Raw genomic sequence first — 15808 nt, forward strand, 5'->3', positions numbered from 1 at the left:
AGCTTTAGTAGGGTTCTGTGGGACGAGCTTCAGTAGGGCTTTATGAGATGAGCTTTAGTAGGGTTCTGTGGGAATGAGCTTCCAATGGCATCCACAAACACTTTTAAGCAGACTGTACTATATATCCGGTGTATCAAGTTAAATAATGAAACAGTTTCAGGAGCTTAACAGAAACAGGAATATAGAGTCAATATAAAACTGAGTGAGGTATGATTTAGCAGTACCGGAGGCTGTTAACCAGTTCAGTGCTGCATTCTAGGCTCCCTGTGCAGTCTTAAAAAAAACTTTTTTTTCCAAAACGTTTTGAAGTTATTTTTCAGAAACATACAATGAAACACTTTAGCTTAAGGTAAAATTAATATATTTATTATATAAAAATCACATTTATTTGTATTTTGCATACATACATTTGAATTTTACTAAAGTAGATACCATAAAAAATCTGTACTATGTATATTTATTGCTATTTTCCTATCAAATGTTGTCATTTATTATAGATGTCTATAGATTGCTGTAATAGTGGGGCTAGTCTGGTACACATGTCCAGTCTTCTTGTATCCAATGTTGGCAATGGGGCCCCAAAGACTCATATATGTTGCATCAATTCAAGACGCCAGTGCTACAGTGGGTAGCATCTAGTCCACTCTACTCCGGCCTCTGGATTTTGACGAACTGTGACCTCCAAATCTGTCTCACAAGTCCTTTTGTTTAGGCAACCAAACAATAACTTTTGACCAAGTTCACTGAGGTTGGTGTGGCCCTAGATGAATAACTCAGACTTCCTTGTGGAAGGTGGCTCAGCATTCAGGCCAAACAATCCACAAGAAGAGGTGCTCACAGACTTTCACATATAAAGAGGTCAAACTTGAAATATTCCCGGGTTGTCCACTCTTCTTTTGTCCAGTTTTCAGTTAAAGATGACATTTCATCTCAGTACTTGATGATACTCTGACAAGTATTTGTTCTAGGATGCACAGTTGTGTTGAAATTAGTCCAAAAGTGAGTAACTCCAGCCGTCTCTGCCTATGGTCATCTGACCCTCGGTCAGTAGGCATCATTGACACTGACAGACACGCACCTGCACTGCTTCACTCGCTGCACCTTCCGATGCCGGTATGGCGGCTGTAGCCCGGGGCAGTGGAGGCGCACTGTTACTGTGGTGATCCGGTGTGGCCGGCAGAAGGCACATGACTGGAAAGAGGTGTCGTGGTCATCTGTTTTCCGGCTATGGCGTGCTGGAGAGCGGGACGTGAGGTGCCGGGGGATGTAAAAAGAGTTACACTGGCCATAGCAGAAGCGGTTAACGACGGTCCTGCTCAGACAGCCGTCCAGGCTGACCGTCTGTCGGAGCGGCTGCGTCTTGCACCAATCACTCTTCAGGTACTTCCTCTCAGTCACCACCAGCGCCTCTCGACTCGACGACAGCACCTCCTGCTTACCTTTCTGACGTCGCGTCAGCGGCTGCTGTGACAACGACGACAGCAGGATAGAAGGCGAGGACGACAGCTCGTTGCCTTTCAGCTTGTAAGGTGAGGGGATGGAGCCTCGCGGCCGTGGCTTCTTGGTTCCTGTGGATGCACAGAGTGTCCAAACCAGAATGGCTGGCAAGGCCAGTTTCCAGAACATCCTAAAGAGCAGGAGAGACAGAAATATGCCATTTTTAAAAAGATGTGAACTAGATTCATTTTACATCAGGGATTTCATATTTACAGTAGCAGCAATAAACATATTAGTTTTAATAAGCTTTCCATGTGTCTGTTAAAGGAACAGTTTGGCAGAAAATCAAATGTACACAATTTTCCACTTAACACAGATGTAGTCAATCAAGCAAGATGTGCCTAGTGTCCAAATTTTGCTTTAGCTTTAAACTGGAGCTTTGAGGCTTATTCTACTAGAAGTCAATAGTCAATAGTTTTCTGTAAATACCCCAAAACCTCTCTGAACTTGCACAAACTGTATCCAGCTCTTCAATAAGGTCACTCAGACTTGTCAAAAATGGTTTAGAGCACAGTATGAATTCCTGTGAGCTTTAAAAGGAACAAAACGTCACTGTAGCTTCATATAACATCTGATTAGATGAGATTCATTGTGCAGATTACAGGTATGGAGCCAATGAAATGCAGTTAGCATCTAACCAGAACTGAAAAAAAGGATGGTGGGGTTTTAAAAAATAGAGATATGCAAGTATAAATTTATGCAGGTTTAAAGGCCGTCAGGTTTTCTCTTTGATGATGAAGATTCACTTCCGGTTTTTCTTGAGCTAAATATTAAGTCTGATCCTCCTTTTGTCAAAATTTGGGTTCTCAAACTCCTCACAACACAAAATGATTCACCAGCACTGGCAGCAACCCCTGATTCTTCTTCTTTTTACGTCTTCTAACAGGTGCTACGGTGCCACCAAATTCAAGCTGCCAACTCAATGTAAGAACGTGAAAAGCCTCTAAAGCCAGCGCTTGGTTTGTCTGCAGAACTGTAAAAAAATGGCGGTGCAACATGGTGGCTCTGCCTTCCATTTCTGGTAGAGTGAGTGTTCAGTGTGATGCTCACTCGACCACAAGAATCTTTGTGCTAAGATGTTTTTGGGAAGCCCGTCACTGATTGTTAGATGTGGGCTTGATCTAAAAGAATATCTCACCTAAAAATGCAAACATATTCATGGACACAGGAAGAATGAAGATTTTTGGATCACAACTGATAATAATAATAATAATAATAATATAAAAGTAGCTGTTTTTATGTTATAGCTGCATTTTCATTGCAGAGAGCCAGTGGCAAAAAAAAAAGAGCTGCATCTCGGTCCAGGACCATCTCCAACAGCCCTGGTCGGATGCTTTGGGGGCTTGTTGCAGGTCGAGGTGCAAAGAGTGAAAGTCTATGTTATTGGTCAGTTCTAAACACCCTAATATTGCTTTTATATTTAAAATCATCTGGTGTAATAATGACATCATTAACGGTCATATTTCCCACCTACTGAAAAAAATTTGATCTAAACTGGTCTAAGCTGGTTTATGCTGGTCTGGTTCTGGTTTTGCTGGTCATCCAGTATGGTCATGCTTGTCGACCAGCATGCCAGCATCTAAAATACAACATATGCTCATTCTGCTAGTGGTCAGGCATGCTGGTCTGTGCTGGTTTTGCTTGGGGTGCCTGCCATTGTTAAATTTCACCACGTGACTAAGGGGTTACTGCGCCACATATCAGCAATCTGATTGGTTGCTCCTTAGCTTGTTTGCATAAAGTTTGTATAGAACAAGATGGCATAGAGTGTATAGGTGTATCTGTGGTTTACTGTGAGAGTTAAATGTGTTATGCTGTCTACTTCATGTTAAGATCTGTTCGATGTAGTAATCACCGTAATGTCAGCACCCCCAGCTTCAAACACCTTCCTGCATCCCTAAACACGTCTATCCGTGACTCGTTTCCATAACGCAGCTTATCCTGAATCTTTCATTCACATTCTTAGTATTGTTACTTTCAGAGAACAAGCGTAGAAGTGCCTCAGACCAGTGGCAAAAAAAAGAGCTGCATCTCGGTCCAGGACCATCTCCAACAGCCCTGGCCGCTGTTTACTCTCCCAGCAGCCCCAAAGTGCCCCCGCGCAAATAAACATGGCTGCCCTACAAAGAGGAGCAGCGGCGGAGCCGTGAGCCCGGCAGGAAGCGGCCTTTTCTGTCTGCGGTGCGGCAGGGAAAAATAATTAGGGCTTTGCTTACACCAGCGCCGAGATACGCCATGGCCGTGTAAACAGTCTGAGAGAGAGCGCCATATGAAGGTTATTAGAGCCGGATGTGGGGAGTTTCAGCAGTCTGCTGATTCAACCCCTCACACGCTGGAACCACACGCTGACCCCAGGGGGCCCTTATGATTTGATTAGTTTACGCGTGCCAGTTATCAGTTCCACAGTGTTGCAAGTGGGAACTTTAAAAACTGGTAACTCAGCTAAAGCCAAAGCACGGAAATTCTCAGAACTCACATATTTGCCCTGTAATGACTGATCTGAGGTTTTAGCTTAAGGCTAAAACTGTTAATTTCACTGAACTTCCAATAGTGAGCGAACACAAACAATTCTTGTTTTCTTGAAGAGGCTATATCATGGAAATTTTGCTACTTTTTTTTCAAATATTACATGAATGTTTGAAATACTGTAAATATAAATTCCTTTTTATATATATAAATGTCTTTCACACCTACATATTTGCTTGAACAAGACACCTGGCATCCTTACTTTTATGCTCAGTTTCTGAGCTGACATTGTGTTTATTGTATTTGATGCACGCATGTGGTGTATATGATAGTAAACTGGTTAAACTGCAGCTGAAATTCAGTTTGTGTGTTTGGTGAAATGACTGATGTGGAACTGTGTAGAATTGAGGTGTAAGCACTATGTCATAGACTGTTGTTGGGGTGGAGAGTCAGAGTGCACATTACGTTGTAGTGCATGCTGGGAACCATAGTGCAGCACATTGTGAAACGAGCTAATATAAACAGAAAATGAAAATACTTTTAGTAATTTACTTAGGATTGTGTCGCGGGTCTGATCTGGCCCGATGGCCTTGGGTTCTAGATGTACTATCATACCCATTATGTTGCTTTACTTTATCTCTACATCTTCATTTTCAACTGGTTCTTAGGCATCAGTTTGAATTTAACCAATCAAGTCTGCCTGGCCCAGACTATTAAAAAACTATTTTTTCTATTGCTCACCTGCTGTTATCAGTGGTGGACAGTAACGAAGTAAATGTAATGTATTATTGTTCTTTGTGTATCTGTACTGAAGTTTTTCCAATTTGGGAGACTTTTTACTTTCACTCCACTACATTCAAAGTCAATTATCTTACCTTTTACTCCACAACATTTTGCGAAATCTGTCATTCCTTTTGGTTTCTGTGTGTATAAAAATCTAGTGTCAAAACAAAAGAAGCGCAAAGCCAGAGCACCGATCAGGGCCCAGCGGTCACTTTGTTTAGAGCTGGTTTTGATCTGTTGGTCATACTGACCCAGTGCAGCACACGGTTCAACGTCAGCGCAGCAGCGTAAAATTCTGGGAGAGTCTGTTCAACATAAATGATGAACTAACCTAACTTTGTGTAAATAGAGCTCAATATAGAAATAAGTCCACATATGCAGTCGAGACTGACGCGACTTTTTTCTGAATTTCTACAAACACTGTTTCATTTTATAGTAAATTAGTTTGGGCTGGTTTATGTTTATGAACAGACGCCTACAGATCAACATAGTAAAGGAGCTCATCTGTGATCCTGAGTTTAAAGCCAGTTTTTATTCAACTTAAACTTGGAACTAAGTTGTAAATAAATCTGAAACTGAAACTTTGCTTGTGTGTAAAAAGTGATTTCAGAGCCACTCGGTTCTCCCTGATGGAAACTGTTTACCTTCAGTGTTTTGCGCTTATGATCATTTTAATAGACGTCAGCATCGCTAATTAATGACGTTCTATTAAAAGACTGGTTTACCAAGAAAGACGCTGGAGGACTTTCACCTGAAATGAGTTCATGAAGCCAGTCTGGTTATAAAAATGATAACAGGACATCAGAGCCAGAATTACTCTTTTAGTACTTTTACTTTATACTTAAGTACATTTGAAGGGAAATACTTTTGTACTTTTACTCAAGTGGAGGTCTAAATGGAGGAACTTCTACTTTTACTGGAGTAATATTTTACCTTGGGTATCTCAACTTTAACTCAAGTACATGATATGTGTACTTTGTCCACCCCTGGCTGTTATTAGCAGCAGCTTTTATTGCAAGAGCAATATGAGTGCCTGTGAGGAGTCAAGTATTAAAACAGGCAGATATGCAATCTTTCTGGTAGAACCACAGTTCCATTGTTTGAACCATCTGAGTGAAGTGTTCAATCATGTCAAAGCGAACTGAACTAAGGAAAAGTCTGAAAGGTCTGCACCAAACAAGGCAAGGCTGGATAAGCTTAACAGAACATGTGACATTCAATCTAATGAGAAATCGTACTGCACCTTAGAGTTCCCAGTTTAAAATGTCATGCTACTAAAGCTGTGTCGCTATAGCTAATCGATACTAGACAGGTTGAAAGTGTTAGCAAATCAATAAAAGAACTTCTCCTGATCTATTGGAGCAGTGAACTTTCGCACACACAGAAATTAAATATCACTGATTGTGTGATATTCTCATTAGGTCCAATGGAATTTTTGCCAAAGTCTTGTCCAGACTAGCAACCATTTCTCAGAAAGAATTTGTAAGTGGAGCATGGACAGGTCAACTGGGACGAAAGCAGGAAAGCTTGACGAAGAACCGAGTGATCGAATCCAGTTCAATGAGCAACGTTATATCAAGCACACACACAGCCTATTCATCACCAGTTCTCTGAAAGCATCCAAACCACAAATACCAACGTGTCTCACACGTCCACAGCCCACATCTCTGAGGAATGGTCCGAGAGAGCTGATACCAGCATGAGTTACCACATCCGAGCACTGATTAGCGACAGACGTCTGTTGACGCTGCAGATCAAGGCATATAAAGTGGGCCCTCGCACACGACATTTTCAGGCTTTCTTTCCTGTTTTCACACACATAGACAAACAAACGCTGACAAATGGGACGGACCGGTGGTCGCGCCGGACGGACAGACATTCTTTGAAGTGTGACGAGTACCTGAAGTACCACAAATAACACGCTTTATAAATCCACCATTATGAACACTTCCCAGCAAGTGTGTACACATACTTACTGAAACATGCAGAAAAATAACAAACCGGCAGCAAACGAGAAAAAGTCCCCAAACATCAACAACAGCCTGACTAAATCCTTCCACCTTGTAATTACCTCCGATTAGGGCTGGAGTACCAGCTGATGCCTACAAGGGTACCTTAACATCCAGCGCCTTACAGAGGGGTGTATACGGGTGCTGAGAGCCATTTGGACACTTTCCCTATACCACATCTGCATTGCATATACACTGAGCTTTAACAGAGAGAGAGAGAGAGAGAGAGAAGAACAGTCAGGGGACCTTTTGTCATCACCTCATTTATGAATGTATAAGTTTGCCAAAGAAGAAAATCAGATTCTATGGCATGTCTAAACACAGAGTAAAAAAGTGCAGTATGGAATCATAAAAGATAGGGAGAAAATCCCAAATCATTATGGGTCTTATGGGTCTTTTCAGATCCTTTCATGTAGAATAACAGCGCTAATGATATTTACAGTTACATGTAATCATTTCATAGATGCTCTTATCCACAACTGTTTATAAAATCTTTTAAACGGTTTGCAATCAGGCCTGAGAATTCCCATTATTTTGGAAAATGCACACAAACAGGACTTCCTCTCAGTGTAAATCAACTTAATTCATTAGGCAGCAAACATATATCACAACAAATATCAGTTCAATTCAAAACCCCAATCTTATAACATTTTACAGCAGGCCCTGGCCATTTTTTTTTACCTATTATTCTTTAGATTTATTGTTCAGAAGCTATTATGGATTATTCAGTTACTATGAAGCTACTATGAAACCACTAAGAACCATGAAGAACCACTAAGAGTAACCATGATTAAAATCGAATACTCTCAAGGAGCATAAGGAAAGGGAACCAAGACTCCAAAGGACAAACTCCCTAAGAGTATGAGGAAGAACTACTGACAGGAACCAAGGCTCAAATGGAAAAAACTCCATAAGAGTATGAGAGAGAACCACTGAGAGAAACCAAGACTCAAAAGAGGTTCCCTAAGAACATGAGGAAGAACCATGGAGAGGAACCAGGACTCAAATGGAAAAACACCCTAAGAGTATGAAGAAGAACCATTGAGAGGAACCAACACTCAAAAGAGGTTCCCTAAGAGCATGAGGAAGAACCATGGAGGTGAACCAAGACTCAAATGGAAAAACACCATAAGAGTATGAAGAAGAATCATTGATGGGAACCAAGACCAAGGTTCCCTAAGAGCATGAAGGAGAACCACAGAGAGGAACCAAGAGGCGAAAGAAAAAAACTCCCTAAAGCATGAGGAAGAACCTCAAACCTGAGGGAAACCAAGGAAAACCTCCCTACAAGCAGGAGTCCTGGAAAAAGTCCCTAAGAGCACGAGTCTTGGTTCCTCTCAGTGGTTCTTCTTAACAAGACGTTAGTGGATGTAATAGGCAGAGATCAAATATCCTCAGCCTTTAGGTAAATAAAACCTAAATACAGAACAGAGATACGGAGTTCATAGCCAGTGTGTTCAAGTCCAAAGTCACAGATGACAGAGTTCAGTACTCTAAACTCATTTGTTGATTTAGAGTCATGTTCAATAATTGTCAGACAACTCTGTCCACACAAACAATAACACTGTCAATCCCAGATTAAATAAACAATGATCTCTAGGGCAGTAGTCTCCAACCCCGGTCCAGTAGAGCTACCTTCTTGCAGAGGCTGGTTCTGACTAAAATTTGCCACACCTGCTCCAGCTTTTCAACCTCTTACCAAGTCCCTTATTGGCTGGATCGACATGTTTTGAAGTTCAGTAATGGGAGCAAGGTAGTTCTCCAGGACTAGGATTGCAGATCCCTGTTCTAGTGGTATAACTTAGCAATTTTTTGATTACAATATAAGATTTCATATTGTATTGAATTGTAACTGAATGGATTGTTTTGAGGTCAGACAGAGGTATGGAGTTAACAGCCAATGCCTATTTACTCTCAGAGCTTCCAGCCGAGTGTTGGAGCGAGGCCATTCCAAGCAGCCGGTGTCAGTGCCAAGGTGGAACTCCCCACAAACCGGCCCGATAAAAAAATCAGTGCATGTGACTGAATAAAGCATCCTTAAACATGTCAGATGTTGGTGGTTTGAAAAAGTGTGTAGGAAAAATTCAGGTTACAGTGCATAGCTGTGGCCAGGACTGTGGGCAGACATCTGCCTCATCCATGACTAAATAAGCTTTATAACTGGTGTCAAACTACCCTTTCAGTCTAATTCACTACAACCCACACACGTAGAGCCCTCAAATGAATTCATATTACTCTCTAATAACCAGAAAGACTATGCTTTGAGTCACACACCCACACAGTCTTCCAAATTAAGGCATATTTTGCAGCTTACTAATATTGGGGTATTAATAACATGATTGAATTGCCTGCTAAAGGGGGAAAATCCCCAGAGCTTACAGTGATTTCAGTCAGAGACCAAATCCTCTTATCCAAAACCAGATATGAGGGTCAATTACTTTGAACTGATTTATAGCTGTAGCCGTCAGCGCAAATGACATTCTCTGTAGTAGCACTTTACTGTAGGGCAGTGTTCGTAAGCCTGCCATGACGTACATCTATAGCATACATAAACTTTTTATAAAGGCTTATTTCAATAGGTGTCATTTGTCAGTAAGGCTGCTTCTGTCAACTCTGATATCCTGTTGACACTGATGCTTCGGACATAACACTTTTCTGGGTATAATGACACTTGAGTAAAAAACTGTCCAATCAGAAATAGTTTTTCTCCACAGTATCAAGGTAGATGTAACTAAACAAGCTCTCCTATGGGTCAGGACAGGGGTCGGCAAAGTGGCTCCGGCTTACTGCCCTGTTGTGCCTCCACATTAGAATTACATTTATGTAAAAATAAAATAATCCTCCTTTGCAGTAAAATAAAGCTCTGCTGATCGTTCTAACAAAGTTTTAACAATAAATGGTCTTAAACGCTGGAGCTAATTCACCCTTGAATTACCAAAACTAATTCACCAATGAAGGTTGGCACAAAGACTGCTGGTCATCATAGCAACACAGACAACACAAATCTTCTCTAGCTAGCGATTAATGAAATGGCAAAGAGAAAAATTTAAGGACATAGATAATTTGGAGACAAATGGACTTTCTTGCATTTATAATCACTCCACACTCCAGCATGTTTACTGTCTTTTAGGAGCTTCAAATGTCTGCTTAACTTAAAATGGCCTTTTCGAATTTTCAATCTTGCTTAAATGCTGCAGCAGCCACAGTCTAGTGCCTAAATGCACCAGAATGTAACTGCTGCACTGTTTCTCAAACGGAACGGAACGGAAAATTCGAACAACTTTAGCCATTTCAGAGAAAGTTAATGCAGGTCACGGTTACAGGTAACAAACTAGTGCAGTCTAGTCATAGAGATGCTAGTAGAAGTTAGCATTATATTGGAGGTGGGGTTTTTCCTACAGTTCTGAGCAAGTTTTGATATTTATTTTCCAAATTGAAGAGTAAAGTAATTTTACCTAAAGGCCAAAGAACATACATAACTCTTTCGTCAGCATCTTATAAATAGTGAAATGAAACTTTACCCACAGAAAATACTAGCTTTGGTTCCACCAGCCTGACTTGGTAAGCTATGTCTCAGCATTATGTCACTTTGACATACACTGAGCTATTAATTACAGTAAATTACAAGCCACTATTGCATTACTTTAACAGTAATTTACTGAACCATATTAACAGCAAATATCAGTAAAATAACTGAGTTCTGTGACTTTAGTGACCTGGACCGTAAGATTACTGTGATGTGATACTGATCGTTGGTACAGAAACTCAGAGAAAAATGTTTTTTGAGAAACTGGGTTCTTTAGCTTCATATACCAAACCTGAAGTACGAACCTTGGGTGTGATCTTAGACTCTGAGCTCTGTTTTACCTCGGATGTAAACACGGTCACTAAAGTAGCTTCATATCATTTAAGAAATATCGCTAAAGTTCAGCCTTTTCTATCTGAGAGCGACACAGAGAAACTTGTTCATGCAACTGTTACAAGCAGATTTGACCACTGTAATGCTGTTCCTACTGGACTTCCTAAGAAAACTACACATCCTCTACAACTCATACAAAATGCAGCAGCATCCAAAAAAAACAAAGAAGAGATCACATCACTCCCGTTTTGAAAGAACTTCACTGGTTGCCTGTATCGTTCAGGATAGATTTCAAGGTTCTGCTACTAGTCTTTAAAGCTCAAAACAATCCTAAAGCACCTGCTTACATCACACAGTGTCTGTCTGTTTATGTTCCGGCACGTAATCTAAGATCTGCAGATGGTGGCCTTCTACAGATACCCTGTGTAAAATACAGGAAACATGGATAGACTCTTTCAGTTTTTATGCTTCTAAACTGTGGAATTCAATTCCACCTTTTATTAGACAGTCAAGCTCAGTGCTCACCTAAAAATGCATCTCTTTAAATTAACATTCAACTAAAACTGAATGTAATGTGGTGTTTATGTTTATCTTGTAATTTAATCATCTTTTTCTTCTGATTCTAATTAAATACTAATGACCTCTTATATAACTATGTTTTATCACCTGTCTGTAAAGCAATTTGAGCTGCCACCAGCATGAAAAATGCTATATAAATAAAATTATTATTATTATGTAGCCAGTATTCTGCTGTACACATAAATAAGAAGTAATCTCCTGTATCATTACAGAATAACTGTAAAAGTAATATGACTCAGTACCCAGTAATTTACTGTAAATATGCATATAAAGAAATCAATGTATCATTTTGCACATACTCTGCACAGAATGTCTCACGTGTAATTTTAAAATGCAATTTTCAAGCTTTTTGTTCAAGCAGACGACTAAAATTTACATTTGGTAATAAAAATAAACATTTTTTTTTGTCAAATCATTATTTTTCCAGCATTTAAACAAAACAAAAAAAGAGAAAAAAAAACTGTAAAATGTTTTCATTTAAATGCATGTCCCATAATGCAGAGCTGTATAATGCAGTAGCACAGTAATTTGCTGTGTTATTACAGAAAGTGTCTTGAGATGAGTTGATTTCATAATAAAATCATAAATACATAATTTTTTGCACAAAATTACTGTAAATAACTGAATTTCTGGCAGTAATCAACAGCGTATCATAACGTTTTAAGTCAGTACACCTTAGAAAGTGTCAGAAGAACCTGATGTAAGAAGAAACATCACCTGAAAAAGGATCTGTCAACTTGACAGCACAACTGGTAAATCCAGTCATTATAGAAAAAACTTTATTTATGCATGTTTGTGTACGGCCAGCTCTCATGAAGGGCTTAGGTAAGTGTCATGTAGCATTATGTTCTACAGTAAAGTATTATATACGTGTTTATTATTATTAGTATAATTATTACTATTATTATTATATTATGAAGAAGAAGAAAAACACCATCATCTTATGCTATCGAGGCATACACATGGTTTAAGTGGTATATATAGGGGTATATGTGCCCCCCAGAATCTGGGCTAGGCCAGTTGTACCTTTAACTCTGAGGGGCAATTTACAACATTGAACATTTCAAATTACATGAATTCCATCAGGCCAATATCATGATGCAGCATACATTGCTTTAATGTTGCACTGTACCTGTAGTTACAGCAGCGCATGGTTCAGCCTTGGCTCTGGGTAGCGTATATCCCAGCAGAGGTCGCTCAAAGGTCAGGGCACAGTGGTCAGGTCAGAGTCGGTCCATGTAAGACGAGCAGGCAGGAGAAGCAAATGTGCTCTCTAAATACCTACAGATATTCTTTCTCATCTAAATACCCTACAGAGATAGACCTTCTTCTCTTAATGCCCCTCAGAGTTAGACCTTCTCCCTTAAATACCCCTCAGAGATAGACCTTCTCCCTTAAATACCCCACAGAGATAAACCTTCTCCCTTAAATAGCCCTCAGAGATACACCTTCTCCCTTAAATAGCCCTCAGAGATAGCCCTTCTCTTATAAATACCCCTCAGAGATAGACCATCTCTTCTAAATACCCCACAAAGATAGACCTTCTCCTTTAAATACCCAAGAGATAGACCTTCTCCTCTAAATACCCCTCAGAGACAGACCTTCTCCTCTAAATACCCAATAGATAGACCTTCTCCTCTAAATAGCCCTCAGAGACAGACCTTCTCCTCTAAATACCCAAGAGATAGACCTTCTCCTCTAATACCCCTCAGAGACAGACCTTCTCCTCTAAATACCCAAGAGATAGACCTTCTCTTCTAAACACTCTCCACTCTTTCCTCTAAATACACCCCAGGAGGATCAAACCTGAACCTCAGAGAGTTAACAGCTCATGATCACTCTCAAATCCAAATTACTAAATGACAGTACAGTGTTCTCCTCAAACCTGAACCTATTTATCTTGTGAAAACCCCACAGAGACGTTCATCATAAAAGACCCCCTGACTCTTTACTCACAATACTGCGGAGACCCTCTAAATATCCTAGATTCCTTCTTCTAAACACTTTCTACTCTAGTCTTTTTTCAAACTACCCCAGAGTCTTTCCTCTAAACACCCCACAGAGAGGCTCTTTCCTCTAAATAGCCGTCAGCCCTTCTGGATCCTGCAGCTTCACTCATTCCGTCTGGACCATGGCAGCATTGGTCATGCTTCATTTCTGACGATCCCCTCTGCTCTCCCCTTCACAGGGCGTCCCGTGCGCATTCTGTTCCACTGAGTCGCTCTGTCCCGCGGAACCTCTGAATCATCCTGTCTTTCTGTGACTCGCGTTTTGAATCTCCTCTTCCAATCACTGACTCAGTGGATTCTGAATCCTCTTCAAAGAACAGTATCTGAGTGACATCAAGCAGAGAGTAAATGCGTATCTGTGGTCAAACACACACTCACATGCATCTCTTTCTCTCCTACTCTTGTGCTTGTATTTGTACAGCCCCTCCCCTCGCCAGCACCCCCTCTGCATCCACTTATACTAAAACAGCATTATACTTCTACAACAGTATCTTACGCTATATTACTGCATAACACTAAAGCAGGGATGTATTATACACCCCATTTCCAAAAAACTTTGGAATGCTGTGCAGAATGTAAATAAAATTATGCAATGATATGCAAATCTCTTAAACCATATTTTTAAAGGAAAATACTACAAAGACAACATATCAAATGTTGAAACTGAGGAATCATTGTTTTTTTTTTTTAAGTTTTTTTTAAATATATGCCCATTTTGAATTAGATACCAAAACACGTTCCAAAAAAGTTGGGAGTGGGGCATGTTTACCACTGTATTTCATCACCTCTTCTTTTAATAACACTCTGTAGGTGTTTGGGAAGTGAGGAGACACTGCCGTAGTTTTGAAAGTGAAATGTTTTCCTGTTCTTGTTTGATATAGGATTTCAGCTGCTCAGCAGTTCGAGGTCTCCTTTGTTTTATTTTTCATTTCATAACGTGCCAAATGTTTTCAATAGTGACAGGTCTGGACTGCAGGCAGGACAGTTTAGCACCCGGACTCCTTTAAAACGGAGCAATGCTGTTGTAATACACACACAGTGTGGTTTTACATTGTCTTGCTAAAATAAAGGCATTCCCTGAAAAAGACGTTGTCTGGATGGCAGCATATGTTGCCAAAACATGTATATATTATTCCCCATTAATGGTGCTTTCACAGATGTGTCACAGATGTCACCCATGCCATGTGCACTAATGCCCCCCCATGAATACTGGCTTTTGAACTATGCACTGATAGCAAGCTGAGTGGTCTTTAGCCTGAAGGACACAGTGTCCACATTTTTACACTTCGCCTCAGTCCATTTAAATGAGATCCGGCCCAGAGAAGGCGCCGGCATCTCTGGTCGTGTTTATGTACAGTTTCTTATTTGCATTTTAGAGATTTAACTTGCATTTGTAGATGCAGCAATGAACGGTTTCTCAGAAGTGTTTCTGAACCCATGCAGTTCATTTCCACTACAGAATCATGTCTGTTTTTTAATGTTGTGCCCAAAGATTATGGACAGCAAATATTGGTTTTCGGCCTTGTCCCTTTGCATACAGAGATTTTATGTTGAGAAACATTATTCTTGAATTGTTGCACTATTTGATTGTGCAGTCTTTCACAGAGTGGTGACCCCCTCCTTATCTTTACTTCTGAAAGACTCAGCCTCTCTGAGATGCTTTTTTATACCCACTTATGTTACTGACCTTGTGCCAATCAACAACCAGGTGTTTTTTTCAGCATTACACAACTTTACCAGCCTTTCGTTGATAGTGTCTCAACGTGTTGGCATCAAATTCAAAATGGGCACATATTTCTCAAAAAACATAATTTCTCAGTTTCAACATTTGACTTGCTGTCTTTGTACTACTGTCCATGAAACATATGGTTTAAATTATTTGCACATCATTGCATTTTGTTTTTATTTACATTTTGCACAGCATCCCATCTTTTTTTGGAAATTGGGTTGTAGAACTTTTTTTTTTAATGTGGTTCTATATAGCACCAAAAAGGGTTCTTCTATTGTTGCAAGCTTGAGATTATCAAAACAGCAGAACCCTTTTCAAAAAGCTTCTATATAGAACCATCTACAGCACATTTTTCATCAATCTGAAGAACGCTAGCTAAAGAACCCATATAGATCTTTTTACAAGTGAACTATAACAGTACACAGTATATTGTAATTACACAAAACTGTATATTAAACCACTTATGTTATACTAGTATGATACTATACTGTAAGTATATAAAATAGTGTTTATTACACTGTTATAATACTGCAGTACTACACTGAATGAGGCGTATATAACATCCCCCTCTCTCTCTCTCTCTCTCTCTGCTGTCGTTTGTGTAGACATTAGACATTCCTCCAGTAGTGACCGCTTATACAAATGAACTCTCCCACATCTGAATAGTACTGATAAAGAGACCCACATAAGATTCACATATTTTGTTCATTTTTGGATTTGCTGTGAAACTGGCAGGTTTCCTATGCTATGCTAATTCTGGGCTGAAACATCGGTAACGTGTTTTAAAACATCAATTAGTTCTATTAGGAAGATTACAATGTGACCCACAGTGGCAAACACTTTCAGACACAAAGCCTTTTACCTTCTATTGCTCATA

The 15808-nt window shown here is 39.9% G+C and overlaps 2 protein-coding genes across 2 annotated transcripts in view; both read right to left on the bottom strand.

Moving 5' to 3' along the window:
* Positions 1–338: 338 nt before the first annotated feature.
* Positions 339–12464, bottom strand: grem2a (gremlin 2, DAN family BMP antagonist a). Its single transcript, XM_017704940.2, has 2 exons — positions 12326–12464; positions 339–1627 (listed from the first exon to the last, which is right to left on the bottom strand). The coding sequence occupies exons 1-2, from the start codon at positions 12343–12345 to the stop codon at positions 1045–1047; spliced, it is 603 nt and encodes a 200-aa protein (XP_017560429.1). The 5' UTR covers positions 12346–12464; the 3' UTR covers positions 339–1044.
* Positions 12465–13342: 878 nt separating this feature from the next.
* Positions 13343–15808, bottom strand: part of rgs7a (regulator of G protein signaling 7a) — a 90674-nt gene continuing 88208 nt past the window's right edge. The window contains exon 17 of the mRNA XM_037541883.1: positions 13343–13525. Coding sequence (XP_037397780.1) covers positions 13376–13525 — 150 coding nt within the window. The 3' untranslated portion in view covers positions 13343–13375. The remainder of the gene's footprint in view (positions 13526–15808) is intronic.

Source organism: Pygocentrus nattereri, chromosome 10, assembly GCF_015220715.1.
Source record: "Pygocentrus nattereri isolate fPygNat1 chromosome 10, fPygNat1.pri, whole genome shotgun sequence".
In the NCBI taxonomy this organism is placed as follows: Eukaryota; Metazoa; Chordata; class Actinopteri; order Characiformes; family Serrasalmidae; genus Pygocentrus; species Pygocentrus nattereri.